Genomic DNA, 22,367 nt, shown 5'->3' on the forward strand with positions numbered 1-22,367 from the left:
CACTTAGACCTCCACAGACGAATGGAGTCTAGTATATTCTTTCTCTTTTCGTCTTGGATTGTATTTCGATGCGTCTATAGAAGAGCAAATAGCAATGCATCTTGCTCAAATCTAATATACGCCAGAGAAAGCCAGGTGCGGGAGGTAAGATCTATTTGACCTGGAGCATTGATTCCCCGTAACAAATAGGCTAGCTTGAGATCTCAATTGTCTATCCTGTGCTTGAGAAGGCCCTTGAGTTCCTCAATAGCACCTCGAATGGCATTTTGTTGTCTAATTACATGAGACTTGAGATATTTTCCTCACTCCATGGCATGGCATCCATTCTACCCACTCGTCTGGAGTATTTAGAATCTTTGGTGGCGTAGTAATTCTCCCAATTCGATTCGTAGTTAGTTGTCCCGCACCGGCTCTCCTACTCGGGTCGGGCTTGGGCTTTGGCTTGGCTCTTCACCTTGACACCTCGTTGTGAGGTGATGAGCAGGTCTCCTATTAGTCGATTGGGCCGTGACATCCTACCCTAATTAATGCTGGGCAAGATTAAGTGAGGCCCAAAAGTTTGCCTGGTTTGAGATTGAGAGACAATTTTTTAAATTATTATTTTTAGAAGGAAATGATTGAATGGATTTTAAAAATTAATGCGAATCATGCGTACTTATGATTATTTAGAAGGAGTAAACAATAATGATAATAAAAACATGGTTAAATTATAAGTTTTTTTTTTCTTTATAACATCTGGGGTGAGGGATCGAACTCTCAACTTAATTGTTATGCTCACTTTGACATTGTTAAATTATAAGTTTGTTATAAACTTAAAAAAATTTAATAGGCTTATGAATTTTTAAGAGTGTATCTATTTTGTCCATATATTTTAAAAGAAAATCTAATCCATCCATACTTTTAACTTCATTTGTTAACATTAACGCCACAAAACGTCTGTGAACCTACTCAATATCATCTCGTCACATAAACCTTAAGTGACATATATAGTCAGCATGCCGCATAAATATACTTAAATTTAACTTAGAAAAACAGTATACTTGTCATTAATGTAAAGGGATCCTTTCATCAAATATACTTAAATTAATGTAAAGGCCGCCACGATATAGCTAACTATCTATATACCGACTAATAATAATCATAAGAATATAGAGATATATTTGAGGTACTTTTGTGATTTCTCTCTCATAAATTCAATAGGGTAAAACTGTCATCATATTGTGACAGTCTCCTTCAATAAATTTTAGTAATACCGAAAATCGCATGTGCATTAATTTGACAAAAATGGAAGGGGTTTTCAATTTTCAGTTGCAGCTGCATGCTGTTTAATAATGAAGTGAGCTGAATTTAATGAACACACACAGCCCCTTAACTCATAATTACACTTCAAAAATCTTAAGTTCCAAGTAAATTATAAAGTTAGTTATTGCTCCCCATAGTACCCCTTGTGGTTGTAAACTTCAATTCTAGCTCAAAAGTCAATGCTCTCCCTACTCCTTAATAATAATGATGATTCAATTGATAAAATTTAATGGTTAATTAAATTACAACATTAGTCTTTTCAATTTTAATGGTTTGTGCATGTTTATGTTTAGTACCTAAACTATAAAAAGTTCAAATTACACTAATTTCAGAATTTTTAAATTTTGATTATATGTAGTTTTTTTTGTAGTTAACACCAGTAGCATGTTTATTGAACCAAGTTGACAAATTTGGCATTTTTTTGTTTATAGTTAATTTAAAAAAAAAAGTTAATAAATACATGCTAACTATTTAAAAACATGGAATTAGGGACGGGGGCACGGAGTGAATTTATCATTCTCGTCCTCGACCATTAGCCTGTTTTAAATGGGGATGTATTCTCCCGGTTAGAGTAGGACCTCGACCTCACAAAGATTTTCTTTGTCTATCTCTAATCCTTTGTTAAGAGAGTCTTTTTGCCATCGTTTTGAAAATAAAAGGATATATAATTTGAAAATTTATGTATGATTTGTAATTACCCTATCAATTAATAATCCTCTTTACAATGAGTATAGGTGGTGGTTTGACATGGTTTTGCCTTTTGAGTGGGGACATAGCATATATGAGGTAAGATAAGAAAAAAAGGGGTAGAATTAAAGAGTATATTAATAGTGAAGGATGAAAGGAGAGGATATGTAGAGAGAAGAATATGGGAATAGATTGAAAAGGCAAGGGAGAATAATAATAGTAAGAAGTAAGAAATCTTGTTTAAAAAATAAAATAGTAAGAAATAATCTAGAGAGGGCTGAGAAGAGAAATTAGTATGGATATAAAGGGTTTAAAGTGATAAACAACTATAAACTAACTAAAAGGAAAGAAAGAAAAAAAAAACACCAAAAACTACTTGAGTTTGTTAAGTCTGTATTTTCAATTTTGTTAGACTGGCTTAACTTGTGTTTGGTTGGTTGAATTTTAATTTTCTTGTTTTAAAAAATATCCTATAAATTAATTATTTAATTAAACTAAAATAAAAGTAAGTTTTCTTATGAAATTAGGAAATACTATTTTAATGATATATAAAAGATTTTTAATACATTTGTCCATCCAATTTTTTTCAATGATTAATTTTTAAAATAAATACTAAATTATCTATCAAAATAATTTTTTTAGTATTTATCTAAGTCTAAACAAGAGGTTACAAATTCACTCAACATAAATTTTACCATAGAGAAAATGTTATTAACAATTTATTTAATTTTTCGCTATTTACTATCTTAAATAAATTTGATTACTTAATTATTCTAAAAATATTGATTACTTAATTATCATCAACATTACTATTAAATTTCACTTATTTTTATTTGACAGTTACATTTTATTACAAAGTGAAAACGTTTTAAATAATACTTGTTTAAAAACTAATAACTTGATATAAAATTAAAATAAATAATTATACAAAATTATAACGTCTTTTACAAACGTGATAGTGATAACAAAAAGTAAATAAAATGGTAGAAACAAAATGAACAACTATATAAAATTGAAAAACACCTAGAAATAGATAAAAAAAAAAAGTTTTTCTTGGATCATTTTAAAAAAAAAAGATAAAAATTATCGATATATGAATTAATTATTTATTACATATAACTTTTAATTAAATTGATTTACTTGTTTATAAGTAAAATTATAATTAATTAATTTCCTCATTTATTTAATATATTTGATTAAAAAAATTAATGTATTTTAGAAGAGGGAAGAAAGACAAAATATATACAGGAGTAACATGGGATGTATGGGTAAAGTATTGTAGCAACTTAGAGAGTGAAATAGTATTGGGGTGAAATAGTATTTACTGTAATAAACCCGATTTATAAAACTGTGAAACAAATATGAGTTTGTCTTAATAAACCCTACTCCTCGTTTTGAAAATGAGGAACCAAACACCGCCTAAGATCCTACAAGGTGTTTGGGTGAAGTTTGAGTTTTGAGTTTAACTTAAAATAGTGGACACGTTTTTAACCAATGAGTTTGTCAAGTTTGGAGTTCGTTAGCCAATTTAGACAATTTTATAAATCCAAGTTTTGTACACATCCACAACACTAGGTTTAAGATGTTGAACCTTAGACGCTCCTCCGAATTTTTTAACAACTAAATATTATAGTTCTCCTGTGAGATTAAGTTGATAACAATTTAGCTTAGGTAAAATAATGTTAATTAAATTGACTATTTTTAGTATAATAAAAGGGGATAGAAATTCAAACTCATATAGTAATATAAAATTTAAACTTTTAAAATAATTAACTAAAATTTGATTGGAATTGCACGTTAGATTCCTGAGTGGTGTAGTGGAACGCATGACCTAAGATTCAAATCTAGGACAGAAGAGATATGGAGCAACAGTACATCCACTACACTACTCAAGAATTTTTTGAGTTAAAGCTACTAAATAATATATAATATAAAATATTATACATTTTTTTTTTCAGAAATAAACCGATCGGGTGGTCGTCACTTAAAGAGACGACCATCCCACATGGTCGTCAAGAGACGACCAACATTCAAATTTTTTTAAAAAATTTACGTGGCGCCCACATGGCGCCACGTCTAAATGGTCGTCTCTTCAAGAGACGATCAACTTTCAGTTTTTTAAAACTACGATATTTTTAAAATAAGTTTCAAAATCTACAATATTTTTAATATTTTTAATTAAACAACTATATTTTTAAAATAAGTTTCACTTAGAACAATATTATAAAAAAAAACCTTAATAATTGGCACAGAACAAGAATATTCTTTCCGTTAGGTTAATTCCGTTGCTACAGTAGGTCCCACTTAATGCCACGTCATCTTTCTCTCCGTAAAATATCGTATAATCTGGATTTTAGTTAACGGCTCTGACAACGACAAGAACGTTCCGTTCCTCGAAATTATGTATTTAATTATATATATATATATTTTTTAAATGAGTTTTATATATTTCCTTTTCCTTTTTGTGCCTCTTCCTGCGTTTTAGATATTTTTAATTTTTTTATTTAGAAAATATCATAAATCTTTTTTTATGGTAAAAATTTATATATGTGAGCGTGTGACAGAATTTTATATTGGAAGTTCGTATACTTTTCAATTTAAAATCAACTACGTATTAAGCTATGAAGGTTGTTTGACTCACGATTGTTTATGTGTTCATATAATAAGGTTGTTTAAATTTGTGTAGTTAAATTTGACGGGTGAGTAAATTGTAGAAATCAAAATTTAGATGTTCTATATTGAGTTTTTGAGTTTAAATATTAAACATAAAAACATAGTTGGAGAGAATAATTCCAGAAACTTAAACCGTTAAGATGACTAATTTAAACGTAAATAAATTTTTATCATATGGCAAAATTACTTTCAACACTAAAAAATAATTTCAAATTTTTACACTTTTCATGTGCTTGAAAACATAAGTTAAAGTCATAAATTTTGTCTAAACTAGCTAGAAGAAGAAATATTTAGAAAAAAAAAACATATCAAATGATGAGATTATTTTATGAGTAATTATTAAATATTATGAAAATACCATATACAATTTTTTTTCCTTCTGGTACAAAGGCATTATTTCTCTTAAAAAGTGTCTGGTAGAGACAAATAATGCTTAAAAATTCAATTCAATTTTGTTATAATTTTTAATACCTAACTTAATTTTCTAACCAATCAATGAGTACATAACTAAAACTTGCTCTCAATGTTACCAAATGTTTGTATCAAACGGACAATCAGTAACATTTTGAATCCACAACAAGATTTACATCTAACCTAAAAAACGAAAATTTACAAAAATAATATAATAAAAACACTATCTTACGACTATTTTCGTATGTTGTTCTATTTTTGTTCCTAAATTTTCAAAATATATATTCTACTTCGAGAAACGAAGTGAGAGGCCGGGAGGCAGAGAAAAGAGTCGAGTATCCTGGAAATACAGCATCCCACTTTTTTTTACTACCCAAGGCTTCGATACATTTCGAAATCGAGAAATTTCTACCGGAGCAGGTGTTATACAAGAACAATTAGCTGATCTGGATTTGCGACTTATTATAGATTATTCGTTGGTAGAATGGAAAGAATTAGGGGAAGAAGGACGGACCCGACCTATGCATCCGGTATTTACACACTCTACTTCGAGGTGTAAATCACTGAAACTCTTTACCCTAAAATGAAAGAATACAATTTTTTACTTTGACCTTGCGAGCACCCACTCAAAATAGGGAGGGCGCACTACCGCGAGAGAAAGAGCTCCTAACTACCGTACAATCAATATCTCGTTACCCCCATGCATACAATAGCTACGAGCTGCCGTAAGCGCTCGGCTTGCTTCTCCCCCACCTTTTAGCGTTCTGGGCCCCTGAAAAAAGAAAGAAACCCGAAAGAGGGTCAGCTACCCAACTAATCTTCATAATTAAATACCGTTACTGTATAGGTGGATCTCGTTGTGAAAGACCGATTACTAGTTAATTCATGGGTAGAGCCAAAGAGGGTGAAGTGTACAAGTTAACAATAACATTGATGAAATAAAAAAAGGAGCTTGGATGTATAGAGAGGACCCCACCGTTTAAGAAGTAACCATAGAAACGAAGGAACCCACTATATTTGAAATTAACTATTTTAGTTCATAAACTTTTAAAATGTCTAATTTAATTCTTAGACTTTCAAAAGAAATAACTATGTGTGTCTTCTACTAAATATTTAACTCATCGAATACATGCTTCAACCAACTACATACGTAACATTAGCATCACATTGTCAAAAGTCATATTCTTATTATTTGTAAAAGCAAAAAAGTTAAATAAATATAATGAGCAAACGACCAAATTTTTTTATTTTTTATTTTTTGAATTCAGAGATTAAAATAGACCTTTTCTAAAGTTTATATATCAAAATAAAACTTAAACCTTAGGACAATCATTATAAAGTCCATTTAAAAAGTTCAGAGTTGAAATTTTGGAGAGTTCTATTGAAAAGAGAAAGAAGGTATGATGGTAATAATATGGAGGGAGTAAAATTCAATATATGTTGGGTTTAAATTGATTCAAAACTAGTTAGCATGATAACAAATGTGCAAACGTCAAAACTTTTATGTTACTTTTATGTTGCTTCAAAACTTGCACATCCAATCAAAGTGTTGAGCAAAAGAGATGAGTTTGACTTGAATTAGAACGGATCGAGATCAGGAACTAAATTATATACTAAAGGTCCATTTGACAACGTTTATATTTTTTTTTCCCTCTTTTTTACTAAAGAAAAGCAGTTACATGGACTTCAACACTCATAGATTCAAGAATAATAAAACAAGATTTTTATTTATGTTTGGAACATATTAGAAACGAGGAATAAGAAATAAGAACTTGTTTGTATAGTATCTAAATTTCTATACAATTTTAAGATATTTCTAAAAAAAATAATGAGAAACAACGGATTACATAAATAGTTGTCAATAAAATTGAAAATAAAAAACAAGAAATGTCATCAAACGATTCCTTAAAAGTCTAAACTGGGTTAATTGAGGGTGAGTGGCTTTTTTTACCAATGCTTAAGTGTTTATCGCTCAACGCTTATCGTTTACTAATTACATTAAATTTTTTACACAGAAAAATGCAAAAAAAAAAAAAAAAAGAAGATATTTTTCTTCAAAAAGAGCTATCAAATCTTTATTGATGGTCAATACATGAATACATGACATCACCTAATTTTTATTATTATTATTATTTTGTTTAGTAATTAGCTCCGATGAAGTTTCACGGTGGCCCACGGTGGTCCAATTAAAGGAAGCTTGTTGAAGACACAAGGTGGCTTTTGGTCAAAGGCAGTAAAAAAGTGATGGTGAGACATGGTAGGGTAATTTTTTTTTTCACTTTTTCCGGCAAAAGAAACTTGTGAGAAATTTTTGGACTTCCACACCCGCCAAAATTTCGGTAACTAATCTTTGCCCAACACCATAATCTAATCTTTTTCCCTTTTCCATTTATATCTAAAATCTTCTCCCTCTCTCTTTTAAGGTTAGTCTTTCAAGAGAAATTATTCAATATGGTTGGTCTTATTTTTAGTCAGTGAGTTTAAAAAACCGTCACTTTTGATCTTTGAGATCTAAATTTAGTTTCTATTACATCCTTGAGTTTAAAGAATGATATGGTTTCTAAAATTTGAATTTAGTTTTTAATTGGTTTTTAGATTTAAGTTTGGTTTCTAATTGGTCTGTGAGTTGAGATGATTGTTAATTGGCCTAATGAATGGATGATGTGATAGTGTGTATATATGTTGAGTGGACGAGAGGTCCCTCAAATGACTCATTGTAGATTAGAATTTAGTCATTATTTGAATGTTAAACTGGAGATGAATGAATAGGAAGGGTCGTGGTGCTGTTGGAAGAGTGAAGAGAAAGTTAGGAGAAGAAAATACAGCAAGGAAGAGGAGGAGAGAAAATTTTCACTTATGCAAAAGAGAACGAAGAATAATAAATTTGCTGACTCATTCAAAAAAATACACATCATTAAAGTCTAGTTGATTAAGATATATGTTAGCTACTACATCATCCTTCCGTTAAGTCAATTAACAATCAACTCAACTCAACGATCAATTAGAAACTAAACTCAAACTTTAACGTCCAATTAAAAGCTAAATTCGAACTTTAGGGACCAAGCATGTCGCTTTTGAAACTTCAAGGATCGAACAAAAACTAAATTTAAATTTGGACAAAAAAATTATGATTTTATAAACTCTAGGACCAAGTAGAAGCTAAGTTATAATCTTTGAATCAAGTACCCTATATTTTAAGCTATGCATTCATTTTGGATGATCTTATTGAGATGGAAGAATTGAATTGATGTTGATGGGAGGAGATGAATTATTTAGACGGGATAAATTTATTTTTGATCCTTTTTTTAATTGTAAGTTTTACATTTATGGAAATGCAATATTAAATTATATCGACTTGAGTTAATACTATGTTTAAAGATATTGTCACTTGAATAACTTAAGATAGTAAGGGAAAACAAAGTGAAAAAAGATATTATTAATCATACCATCAATGTCTTCCTTTTTTTTTTTCCTTTTTGAGAAATATCAATGCCTTTAGGTTTGTTTAGTAAGCACATATCTCTGCTTAAAATTCTCACTCTTTAAAGATATTTATTAAAAAAATAGACTAGAAAATAAAAATATACAATATATAAACAAAAATATACTTTGTAATAATTTAAAAGATACATGTATCGCTCCTTAAATGTTGTTGAACTAAAATAAAGAATTCTAAAAAATTGAATGGAATAGTCACAGAATTTTCTTATACTTATGACAAGGCAGTTACGATATTTAGGATATTAAAGTCTCGCCCAGTAATGTTCCAATTTTTTGTTCTCATTTCCAATTTTATTAAGAACCCTAAATATTTGACAGTTATTTATATTTGTTCTTTCTCATATTTTTTAGAAATATTTTCAAAATTGTATAAAAATTGAACAAATTTATTGTTTTTTTACTGTTTCTAATTTGTTCCAAAACATAAATAATATTATTATTGAATCTATGAGCGTTTGTGACCATGCAATCTTCCGTCGCTTCTGCACCAAGGAATGAAATTTGGTTTTGACAGTTTTTCTGTGGGCCCCGCTCCTAAACCCAACCAATCAAAATCCAAAGACAGTTAAAAAGGAGGTTGAACGACGGAGGCCATAATCCCCTGCAAATGAGTTACGCGGCCACGGTGGAGCAGCGGACTCCCGACCGTCCGATGAGATGACTCCATGAGTATTGGTCCAATGGAAAAGTCAACTGGGGGAGGTGGGGCCCAGGGCAATCGAATGGTCCAGGGATGAAGCGCATGATGATGTTGGGTGGACCTTTTTGTAGAGGATGATGAGGGTAAAACCGTAAATAGGTGACAGTTGGTTAATGGAGGCGTGAGAATATCGCTATGATGGGGGGCACTTGGTTGTTGCATGGGAACATTATCGTGCCCCCGCAAAAAACAAAATTATAAAATTAAAAATTAAAAATCTTTTTTTAAATTACATTTTGGCTCCTAGTCTAATATATATTTGGGTTCTTAAACTTTAAGATTTATTCATTCGAGAACCATAAACCTTTCAAAATGTCTATTGTAGCCATTGAATATTTTTAAAAATAATTATTTTAGCTTTATCGTTAGTTATCTAACACGTTAATATAGTGGTTTCAGATATATGTATTGATGTGTGCGTGTATTTTTCTTTTTCTGATTAGGATGTATGCCTGTATGATTATTAATAGAGCGGAGTAACTTGGATAGATATTTTCGTACAAAAACTAAAAAAAAACAACCTTGAAAGTTAAATGGAAATAAATGAGATTTCAACTCCATTTTTCCAATCAAGATTTTAATTTTATTTTTACTTTTTTATTAGAAAAACATAAATAAACCCTTAATAAAGGGATAGATTTTATCCAAAAATAATTTAACGCTCATTCTATCATTATTCCGATTTGAAATTTATATTTCCAAAAAGCAGCAATATTTATCTATATTGCAATAAAAGTTTACATACTAACCACTCTTTTTTAATTTCATACTCGAAAACAATTTAAAAATTCTAGCTAAGTTTCAAAATGTTCTTAAATTCTTTGGCTAAATTTTAAAAATCAAAATTATTTTTCTCATCTTATCCACAACTACAAGTTGTATCAAACAAATCTTTCATTAATTAGCCATTGATCACACAATGATTACTACTTGCAAATTGTCAAAATCTATTCATTCTAAAAATGCCAAAAAAAAACCTTAAGCTAATGTCTTAATTATTTCTATATGGACAAAACTCTTATAATGGAACCCATCTGATTTCTCTACTAATTTAAGTTTTAGTCACGAGAGAAATCATTTTGCAAATTAAATTATTTATATTGGAGAGAGAGAAATAAATATTTTCAATGTTCTACCAAATCAATTCATTTGAGAGCTCCTTGATTAATTGGCTGGAAATGATTTGCTAAAATATAATTTAATTTAGAAAATTTAGATTATTTATTTTCATTTGAATTGATCTCGTTTATTTTAGTTTATTCGTTAGAGGGATTATAAAAGATTTGAGAAATATCATCTCACGAAGAATTAATTTCATGCAACCGTCATCTTTGTTTATTATATAATCAAATAATTAATATAATATAAATAGATTAAATTACTAAGTTTATTTCTTGAACTTTGAAAATCAGGTCTAAATAAATTTCCTTTCAAATTTTTTGTTTGACCTATTAGATTTTTTAAAAAAAATTTACTATCTGTAAAACACAAAACTGAAAGATTGAGAATATATTGGACATTTTATGTCTAATAAGTCAATGAATTTTTAAATAATGTAGATTAGATTAAGAATTTGTTTGATCAAGAAATGACCAAGTCTCCAAACTTCGGATCGGTTAGGACGAGCTAGACAGAGAGCTCCGGATGCCATGCAGAAGACCTGCAATACAGAGTAGAAACTCTGATGCTAAAGTCAGTAAGCATTCAAGTCAACTCGAGAGAGAGAATTGGTTTGATTGCGTACCTTGGAACGAAGCAAAATGATTCTATTTATAGGCGACGTACCCGATAAGGTTCTCGACAAGGTCTCAAGGGCTCTTTAAGGTTGTCGTGAAGTGCGGAGTGATGTCGCGGAGTTTGTCGGTGAATGGGCTGAGCCAAAGTGGTCCAAGTCATACATTTGGTCAGCTCGGTCGGTATACATGGTCGGCTCGACATGAGGACTCATGGCTGATGTAAAAACACTTCGCGCAGGACAACATGTGCACTATTGGATGACCAAGACTTGCCACGTGTAGGTTGAGAATTATCTCCATCAGAACCTACTAAAAACAAAATGAGTTCATGAACTTATTAGACACTCATGAACCTAATACACATTAAACATGAATCTTTAAAGTTCGGTGATGTTAATTTATATATTTTCTTTATGTATTTATATAACCAAATTGTGTAGTTTAAAAAAAAAAAAAAAGAAGAAGAAGAGAAGTTGAGTGTATCATTGTTTGATGAAAGGAAAAATTTGTCCGCCAATAAAAACTATAAAAAAAATTCCATATTTAGCCTGATTTAGAAAATATTTATAAAAATCAATTCTTTAACTGAGTTGATTAAGATATAACCTCCAACCAAAAAATCGTGGATGTGATAATCATAAAATCATTCTGATATTATCATGAACCCATCCACAAAAAAGAAATAAATTTTTTTCCTGACAATTAAAAACAAAAATGGCGATCGAATTTAGTTAAACAGCAGAATAAAAAATAAAATATATTTAATTAAAGGGCTAAATTTATATCATTTTAAATTATAATAGATGTACAATTTCATGTAATTCGGCCACTTTTTACAACCTATGATTTAAAATGTAATATAATGTTTTTATTATGCTATTTTTTGTAATTTCCTAAAAGATGTCTGCAGAGAAAAATCTAATTTATCTATTTCTAAGTTTAAATAGAGAGGATGATGAAAATGGAATAAGAATGTCACTTTCATCAATCCCGTCTCTAATTTTGAACTCTTTGATAGATTTGTTAAATAACAAAATTTACAGTGTAGTTTCTTTTTATTTGACAATTCAAAATTTTTAAAACTCTTATCGTCGTCCGTAGTTTAAAACATTTGTATTTTAATTTGTGTACTTTCATAAAGTTTACCACACAAGTTCTGGTACACCGCAAAATTAAGTTTAATGGTAAAAATCCAAAAAGATATTTATTAAAATTTCAATCACCAACATGAAATAAACATAAAAATTTCAATATAAATATGAACTAATAAAAACAAAAATGGTCATAGAAAAATAAAAACCAAATAACTGGGGAAGTTTTCATGAGATTTTTCTTAATAAAAAAAATTCCACATTAAAAGATGAATGATTAAGCTTAAAAAACACTCACCTTTTCCACTATCATAGCCAGAATTGAGGAATGAGATTATGGAACTAAATTTATTTTTACATAGGAGCTAAAAAAAGGGAAAAAGGAAAAAAGGTTAAGTTAACAGCCTGTAACCAAATGTTGGACACCCACCAATGGCTGAGTCAGCAATCAAGAGCCGTGATTGGTGCCTGTGACTGTGACTGTGATTCACACGTCCAAGCAACCCCCAAATTTAATTAAATATTTAATTATTTCTTGACCGCAAAATCAGCTGAAAACCGTGACATCGGTCTCCGGCGACCGTATTCCTTACATTCCACGTCTTCCTCGAGGTCCCGTCCAACGTGGCAGCAGGTCAAAGAATCTCCCCCGTTAAAAAGTTAAAATTTTCGCTCAGGGGTCGTAAATGTATATTTACAGTCACGGTAAATCGCGAATCCGTTATTTTCCGTTAAGGCAGGTAGTGTGAAGTAGAGGGTTTCGTAAAGCGTCAATGCAATAAAAAGAGGAGAAAAAAGAACTTTAAATTATAATTTGAAAAGACCGATTTATTTAAAAAATTTCTCATCAATTCTCAATCTTGGACTTCTTTTAGTAAACACGGGAGTGAGGTGTTCAAAGGGTTAAATTAGTCATTTCTGTATTTATCAAGTTGATTTATTTGGATTTCATTTTTTTTCTTCATATTTGTAAAAAATAAACATGATTAAGGGTAAATTTCCACATCCATGTATAAGTTGTAAAGTGGTCAAAGGTCGAAGTTTCCGAACCACTTAAACGTCTAAAGTATAGATTATGTGACCGAACTAAAATCGAAATGGTCAAATAATAGGTACGTCTGATTGATAACTGTCGAGTGACACTGATAATCACACCTGCAGATTCAGTGTCAGATATCTCGATTAACGGCTGCATGAATTCCGAGCTAATATAATCGCGAATCTCCTATGAATATTTTAGATAACGTTAAATTCAAGTACGTGCAAGTATGATTACAAATTCAAACTTGAGAAAGAATAATTTGAGATTGATTTTAGTTTTTGGAGTGTTCACCCTATCTAAATTCTTTCGTATTTTCTCAGATTGTCCAAGTATTCAGATTTCAACTGAAACAAAACATATTTTTTAATTAAATTATAATTTGGTCTTTTGTAGTTGTATCTTTTTTTTCTTTTATGAATTTAAAAAAAATGTATAATAGATCTAATTTCAAAGTTTTTAATAGATTTATAAGGTTCCAGTTTAATAGTTTTATTTTTAATTCTATGATTTTAAAAATTATATTTGATTTTTCACAATTTATTTTGATATATTTTTCACCCTTCCTTTAAAACACGTTTGAATCCTTGACCAAATTCCAAATTCCAAAAACAAGTTTTATAAAACATTTTTTTTTAAATGTGACTTAAAGTTTAAAATCATTTTGAAAAAACATATAACAAAACAATGAAACACAAGATAGTAGTGTTTCATGTCTATTGGGTCTTTACTATTAAGTATGTCAATTCTTTTTGAAGAATTATTAAGTACGTTAATTTATCATTCATGTGACGAAATAACTATATCGTTGTTGTAACAACTAGTACTTATTAGAAACAAAATTAATAGTCAAAGAGTTTGTTAAAATCTTTTTAAAATATAATTATCAAAGAGAAACAATATTAAAAGTTGAAAAATATGTTAAAAATTAAATAGACATTGTTTTAGAAAAGAACAGTACTTATATGCAAGATTTTAAATGGCAATGTCTATAGAAATGTCGATGTCTCAATTTCATAGAAAATATCGATGTTAATAAATAATTATGTAAAAATTAGAGCAATAAAAAGATCGTAAAAAATATTTAAACTAACAAATAAATATTTTTATATTTTTAAATAAATTAAAATAATTAATATTAATATTATGTATATTAATAATATTTTGTTGACATTTTTTTTATTGTTTTTGTACTATGATGGAAATGTTGAATGATCCTTGATGTCGATGTTGAACCATGAATACATGGACATGTCGATGTGTTGATGTGTCGACAGATATTTAATACCATGTTTATTTGATTTCGGGTCGGTATCCATTTTTCTACTCACCATCAATAACAATTTGACTTTAAAAGATAGAAAAATATCTATTTTCTACTTTTCTCTTTCGTATCTGTAAAAATTTTAACGAAATATTATTCCGAGACTCCATTTATGATATATAGTTTTTTTTTTAATTTAAAAATTTTCATGCAATTTAATGAATGAAAAAGTGTAAAAGGTTTCCGGATTTTACTCATATTTTCTTGTATTAAAATATAAATAAATAAAGAGAACGTAAAATATAGAAGTTAGAGAGAGAAATAGAGGGAGAAAAAAATAACGTTGAAGTTAGTTGACGGCGTTAACGTCGGTTGAATGTTTGGATTTTGTTATCCTTTTTTTTTCTTTTCCGTTGGGGTCTGTCTATAAAAGGTCCGTTTTGTCCAATGCTTTCACTGACATCACCACTGCTCGTTTTCCTCTGTTCTTCTTCTTCCTTTTTTCTCTCCATTTCTTCTTCTCCATAATCTCTCTCTCTCTCTGCTCGCTCTGGTTTTTCTCAGTACTGTGGAAGAGAGAGAGAGACACATTGAGGATACAGAGCTTTAATGGCGGCACTCAGTAGATGGTCGTCTCTGTCGTTGGTCGCGCTTGCAATGGTGTTCTTCGTAACAATGGCTCTGGTTCGCAGAGAACAGACCTCCGAAATTAGGCAAGTTTTCTCTCCATTTCTATGTTTGATTTCTAAATTCTAGCGACATTGTGTTAGTTTCTGGTGAGAAGCAGATTCACGTTCTATTTCTTTTCAATTTCAATAGATTTCTGTAATTTCTTTCGAGATTTCCGGAGATTTAGGTTTATTTCGATTTGGAGACTCTTGAGCGTTCAATGTGGATATATGGCTTTAGAATTTATCGGATCAATTTCGCGGCCTCTCTGTTATCGGAATGTAGAAATGTAAAAAAGTAAACTACGAATCCGGAGCGTCTTTCAAATCAAAATTACTTTAGAAAAAGGGATAAGGAACAGAAAAGGAATCTCTGAATTCCAAACGAACTGTAGCTGTTTTGTGTTCTAATTCCTCTTTGTCTTTTGTAAATACTTTCTTCTTACAGGACTGAGTTAGCGGCAGAGTTTCAGAGCTCTAGCAACTCATCAATGGCGGCGAGGTTAGTGCTTGTTTCATTAACTCAAGTAAGAATAATAGAACGCGAAAATCTGTACCTAACAAAACGATTTCAGCCGTGCTTTCTACTCATATTGCATTTCACAGCGTTGGATATTCTCTTCGGATCCGTGTGATCAAACTGTAGCTAACGATCTCAACCGTTGAGATCCAGATCCTCGATCTGGACCGTTTGTTTCGTTACCAGTTTTCTTCTCTTCCGATTCCTTCGCTCCAGTAAATTATTTCCTCCGATTGCTTGATAAAACTCCGGGGTAGTCCAGTCATTTCACTCACAAGAATAAAAGGACAATTTCTTTCTCCTTTATTTTTTTGGGGTTTCTGTTTTTCGCTCGCCCCATTCTCTCTCTCGCTTTTTCAAACGGTTTATTTTTTCACTTTTGCCGGACTGTGACTGACGACAATACGGCAGGGTGCGTAAGAGATCTCCCGCACCCACCTTGAGCGTCGAGCCGTAACTTCATTTTTACTTTCATTCCTCACTCGCGCTCCCCATCTCCACGCGCTGTTTATTCTTCTACTTTTACCAATTTCTCTTATTATGTTAAACCAAACAAAAAAGTAGTGATAAATATAATTGGGTGGTGTTCTGTTTTCAGGGTGGAGAATGATGATGTGGAGAAACTAAAAAATGAGCATGCTGTGGATAATCCTGATGAGATTGCTGCCTCTGTTGAGATGTGGGTCTTCTTTTTCTTACATTGCTTCAGTTTTTGTTACTGTTCGATTTACAAAATACGTAATTAATTGTTAGAGAGATTGGTTTTGTAAGATTTGGGTGGAATAGGATTTTTTTTTTTGCTCTTTTAATTACTAAATGGTTCTTGTCTGCTTCCTTTCTGTCTGTATGCTAGAATTAATAATAGGATGAGAATTTCTAGACGTTAAAATGAAAAGAGTCGTTGTGGGGTCAAAATGCCAGCGTGGTTTTTGTCTTGTTCTGTACTCAGTAGTATGCATTTTCATGTGGCCGTTGGGATGGACAATTAGCACTGCCGAGACAAATTTTTAGTTATTCTCGAGATTTGTACATGTAGATTGTGATGATTTCATCAATATGTTTGGTTTTTGGTTGAACAAGAGCATTTTTCTGTCGCTAAAATGTCAAGAGAGGGTTCATATGAATGTTGTTTGATATGGCAGGAGCATCCGTAATAGCACTGAAAGGAGGAAGTTGGGGTTCTTCTCCTGTGGAACTGGGAATCCCATTGATGACTGCTGGCGTTGCGACTCCAACTGGCACCGCAACCGTAAGCGCCTTGCCGAATGCGGCATTGGGTTCGGTCGGAATGCAATCGGTGGTCGTGATGGACGTTTCTACGTCGTCACTGATTCGAGCGACAACGATCCGGTGAACCCGAAGCCAGGGACACTGCGTCATGCTGTGATCCAAGAGAAACCTCTATGGATTGTGTTCAAAAGGGACATGGTGATTCAATTGAAGCAGGAACTCATCATGAACAGTTTTAAAACCATTGACGCTCGTGGGGTCAATGTACACATAGCTAATGGCGCTTGCATCACAATCCAGTTTGTGACCAATATCATCATCCATGGTCTTCACATCCATGATTGCAAGCCCACAGGGAACGCCATGGTGAGAAGCTCTCCAACTCATTTTGGGTGGAGGACCATGGCTGATGGAGATGCCATTTCCATCTTTGGGTCAAGTCATATTTGGATCGATCACAATTCACTCTCTAATTGTGCTGATGGCCTTGTTGATGCTGTTATGGGCTCAACTGCAATCACAATCTCCAACAATCACTTCACCCACCACAATGAGGTACACTTTTGATTGCATTTCTCATATGAAATCAAGTCAAACAAATAAATTTTCTCATAGATCTTTATGTTATTGCCATTTCCTCAGGTGATGCTTCTAGGCCATAGTGATTCCTACACAAAGGACAAGCAAATGCAAGTCACCATTGCTTATAACCACTTTGGAGAGGGACTCATCCAAAGAATGCCAAGGTAATAATAGTAATAGACAACTCACGTTTTATACTTGAAGAAGAAGAAGAAGAATATTTTTCACTCACATAAATTTCTCTCTGATTCAGATGTAGGCATGGCTATTTCCATGTGGTGAACAATGACTACACACACTGGGAGATGTATGCCATTGGTGGGAGTGCAAACCCCACCATCAATAGTCAAGGCAATAGATATGCTGCTCCAACCAACCCTTTTGCCAAAGAGGTACAACAACCCATCCCCACCCCAAATATCATTCCAACTCGAACAATATTTAGGTGCTAACGAATCGGGTCGGTGAGATATGCAGGTGACTAAGCGAGTCGAAACAGCGGAGAGCGAATGGAAGGGATGGAACTGGAGATCAGAAGGAGACATGTTGCTGAATGGAGCTTATTTCACCCCATCAGGTGCTGGAGCTTCTGCAAGCTACGCCAGAGCCTCCAGCCTAGGAGCCAAGTCTGCTTCCATGGTTGGATCCATCACATCTTCTGCAGGTTCGCTCCCGTGCCGCCGAGGCCATCCCTGCTAGTCCTCATTCCCCATCATTTTAACTCCCAACACCACCAAATGTTCAAAAGCCATAGACAAAAAAGCCGCTCCTCTTTCCTCTTTTTGATTTTAGACAAAAACTCCATGATTTCTCATTATAGCCTTTCAACAAGTTACACTTTTTTTTTTCCTCTCAAAACTTGTTTTAAAACCAAATTTACCTCATTTCCTTCCACCATTATTGTTGTTGTTCATCTGTTGGGTTGCTCAACCTCGGCCTGCTTCAGCTGAAAAGAGAATGCCATTTTAGAAGCAGGTGCAGAAGCGTTGTCCTTTCTCCATTTTTTTAAAATTTTTTTTTACCATTTTCTCATCATTCATCATCATCATCATCAAACTTAACCCCATCCATCCATATCTCTCATTTTGTGATGCAATATTGTTGGTCATTACACTATGCTTTACCTCTGGGTTTTGTAATCTTCCCCCCCCCCCCCCCCCCCCCCCCCCCCCCCCCTTTTTGAGTTCATGAGAGAGACAGCTTAAAGAAGATTTATAATAGTTAAAAACAAAAGTAGTGATGTTGTTATGTTTTTGTTTTGTTTTGTTTTGCTTTTACTTAGTGCGCAATGTAAGTTTTTGGTTCTTCTAGTGGTTTGTTTATATACTCATTATTATGGCCTCTCAAATTGTTTGTGATCTGCCAGCATTTTAATTACAGCATGTGCTCTGTGGGGCCTAAATTCATGTCTGAGATATGACATATTTTTATCAAATATCTCACCAGACATCCCATAATGATAACCCTTACTCCAAATTAATTCTTTTTTCACACCCATATTATTAAAAATTTTAGCCATGGGTTAGGTCGGGTTGAGTCGATTTCGAATGTAAGAGATAGAATCAGATCAGTTCAGTAAAGTGGAGAAGAAAACTGAACCGACTCGACTTGGTTTAGGATATCATTGAGTCTGCCAATAAAATTAGTAAAAAACTAATGATTGAAGTCTGATGAACTCTAAATTAAGTTTACAATTCAAAAATAGTTTTAAATTAAATCAACTCGACTTGGTTTAGGATATCATTTTCACACCCATTTCATGCATTAAAAGTTTTAGCCATGTGTGTAACTAGGGTGGGTCGAGTTGATTTCGAATAAAAGAGAGAGATCAAATCGGATCAGTCGAATGGAGGAGAAAACCAAACCAATACGAATTGGTTTAGGATATCATCGAGTCAACCAATTAAAAAACTAATGATCAAAGTTATATGAACCCTAGAGATTCTCCCCTGTTAAAATGGTGATGAAAATGGTTCAAATCTCACACATTTGTACTTATTTTGTTCTGGTCAACTTTTAAAGTTTGGGCTGTGGCTCTTCCATTTTCAAATATTTTATTTTATTCATGCTTTTCATAAAAGACTATTTTAGTCATTTTTTTAGTACAATATGCGGGGTGAAAGATCGAACTCACAACGTCTTGGATAGAGATATATGTTAATTACCGCTGATGCTCGCACTGACCGTCTATTTTAGTCATTGAAGTTTAAAAAGATAACCATTTTTATACTTTCAAATTAAGAAATTAATAACATTATGTGTATCAATGTGTTAACACAAGCATGTATTAAAACAATCTAGCGTAGTTCAACCGGTCAATATACCCACCTTTGAATTCCCACTCACATATATCGTTGTATTCTAGAAAAAAAATAATAATAATAATAAAAAAATTAGGTTGAATCGAGTATTGGGCAAGTGTTTTTTTTATTACCTAGGAGTCGGTGGCCCTTTGGCCTTTATGCCCCCCCCCCCCCCCCCCCCATATATGGGGTATACGCACTATCTCGATACCCTTGCGTATGTCGGTGGCCCTTTGGCCTTTATACCTCCCCTATATATGGGGTATACGCACTATCTCCATACCCGTACATACGCAAGGATCATTACTTGATTAAGTGAATTTTAGATAGAAAATCATTTAATTAAGACCAAAATGGTTTTTTTTTTCTTTTAAAAAGTTTAGAGACCAAAAATGATTATTTTTTAATTAGACACTCAAATTATTTTACAACCTTAGAAATTAAAATGAAATAAAGTAAAAAATTAACAATTAAAATAAAATTTTAAACCATAGCAACCCTATTTATGTTGGAAAAAAACAAGTCATCTATGAGAATAAACTAAAAAAAGAACTTATAAAAATAGTTATTATATCTAAATAAAATTTTATAGATCTTTTTTTTTTTTTGAAATGGACACCAAACAACTTCTTAAAACACTCCAAGCAGCCCATGACCAGCAACAGTGGCAGCAGAAGGAAGTGGTTAATTAAAAAAAAAAAAAAACTTAAATGAATGAATCACAATGTCACGTGTTTCGTGATACAAAGATGAATGCTTTGGCACGTGAAATATGATGCTTCATCCTGAATTTTTGCCTTCCCCATTCCTTTATCTATGAAAATAAACTATTTTTTGTTTCTTAGAAGTTAGAACTATTTTCATATGTAATATCGAAGCCATAAAATGGCAGAATTCTTCGAGTTTGATTTTACTTTTCAAAACTATTCCAAAGAGTTGTGATCCAATGATTTGTAAAAGTTGATATTATTATAATACTGTTTAGGCTCATGATTTTGTCAATCATAATTTTATATATAACATATGTGAAAATACAATAGGGAAAAAAAAACTTAGCAAAATCACGAACCAAGTTTCTTTACCATATTTTCCAACTCTAGACTTAAATCAAGACTTATTAAAATCGTGTGAATCTTCTAAATGTTAGATCATAATTTGAAATAAAGAGAATAATATAGAAAAAGAAATCTAAGTTAGTAAAAATATTAAATGATTTGTGTTTAATATCTCCCTGGACTTTTAATTTTGTATCTAATAAGTCCTAGAAATTTAAGTTTCTAAAAAATCTTTATAGATCAAGAACATATTTAACATTTAAAATTAATAGATTAGAACTTTAATTTTTCAATTTTGTGTTTGATAAATTCGTGAATTAAAAAAAGTTTATTAGATGAATAATCTATTACAAATTCAAGGGCCTATTAAACACAAATTTAAAAGTTTAGAATTTCTTAGACTTTTTTAAATCACACATATTATATAACTAAAAAATTTAGGAACTAAACTTGTAATTTAACTTAAAAGATTACGTAATCACGCCTTCATTGTTATGTATCATGTCTAACCAGTTTTGATACAATGATTTCAAAGATTGAATCAAACCATTTCTAATTCGAGCATTATGAAACTTAGAAACTAAATAGAATCTCGACCGCAAACTTGAAAGAACCAAAAATATATATATAAACAAAAGTTACAAATATTTAAGCCATATAATTCCTTTTTCAAAAGTTATATTTTTGGTGTTTAGTTTCGTGCTAACGGGCATAAGATTTGGGTCGGGTAGGCCAGCTAAAGCGACTTTGGTGGAATGCAATGGGCCGGCCCATGTTTCTGTCCAGTGGGCCGCAGCCTTTTGACTGGGCCGTCTTTTTGGACATCTTAAAAACGGGCATAAGATTTGGGTCGGGTAGGCCCAATAATTTAAGAAAACGTTGGCACACCAATCTGAAAATCATGTATAATTGTTCTTTTTTCTTTTTCTTTTCTTTAAATTCACCCGATGAAGGTTCAAAGTTCAAACCTCCGACCTTGGATATATACCTACATTTTTGTCTTAAAAACAAGGTCGATATTGGAGCCTAGATCAATATTGAGGTTTAGATAAACGGTAATAAAATACTAAAACTAAGGTTAATAATTTTCAAATAATTAAAAAAATCGATAGAATTTTTTTTTCTCACGAATAAACAAGATAAAAAATCAACGAATCCAACAATAAAAAAGAAACAAATGCTAGGGGCAACTAAATATTAATTATTCATTGACAGTAATTTTTATGGTTTTATTCATAACAAATATCCAATATTCAATCAAATTCAATCATGAAAGACTAACAGACTGTCCATAAAAAAAAGAACTAACTATTGTTCACAAAAAAAAAAGGAAAAAAAGAGATGGATAAAAAAAAGTGTTTGATAATTATTTTCTTTTTGGTTTTCTGTTTCTAAATAGTGGCCTGTTTTTTTTACAATTTCATTAGTAAATCTTTTACCTCTATTGAAAATATATTTGAACCAAATTTCAAAAAAAAAAAAAAAAATCTTTAAAACTACTTTTTTATTTTTAAAATTTAGCTAAGATTTTGAAAATGTTTACGAAAGTTATATAATAAAATAAAGGAACACATGCGTAAAAGTAATGTTTTTAAGTTTAATTTT

General features: G+C 31.4%; 1 protein-coding gene across 1 annotated transcript; it reads left to right on the forward strand.

Moving 5' to 3' along the window:
- The first annotated feature begins 14,868 nt into the window (after positions 1–14,868).
- On the forward strand, positions 14,869–18,781 carry LOC111009920 (putative pectate lyase 8). The gene is made up of 7 exons (XM_022283157.2): positions 14,869–15,117; positions 15,521–15,574; positions 16,191–16,271; positions 16,735–17,377; positions 17,465–17,568; positions 17,658–17,796; positions 17,882–18,781. Exons 1-7 carry the CDS (start codon positions 15,014–15,016, stop codon positions 18,101–18,103), a joined length of 1,347 nt encoding a protein of 448 aa, XP_022138849.1. The 5' UTR covers positions 14,869–15,013; the 3' UTR covers positions 18,104–18,781.
- The last annotated feature ends 3,586 nt before the right edge of the window (positions 18,782–22,367 follow it).

The sequence above is a fragment of the Momordica charantia genome (genome assembly GCF_013281855.1).
Source record: "Momordica charantia cultivar OHB3-1 chromosome 7 unlocalized genomic scaffold, Mcharantia_2.0 BLBB01000007.1, whole genome shotgun sequence".
NCBI classification, from domain to species: domain Eukaryota; kingdom Viridiplantae; phylum Streptophyta; class Magnoliopsida; order Cucurbitales; family Cucurbitaceae; genus Momordica; species Momordica charantia.

Excerpts from the sequence above, each read along its gene's own strand:
- LOC111009920 (XM_022283157.2), top strand. The coding sequence starts at position 15,014 with ATGGCGGCACTCAGTAGATGGTCGTCTCTGTCGTTGGTCGCGCTTGCA. Across the intron at positions 16,272-16,734 it reads ATTGCTGCCTCTGTTGAGAT|GAGCATCCGTAATAGCACTG; the intron begins GTGGGTCTTCTT and ends TTGATATGGCAG. Across the intron at positions 17,797-17,881 it reads CCAACCCTTTTGCCAAAGAG|GTGACTAAGCGAGTCGAAAC; the intron begins GTACAACAACCC and ends TGAGATATGCAG.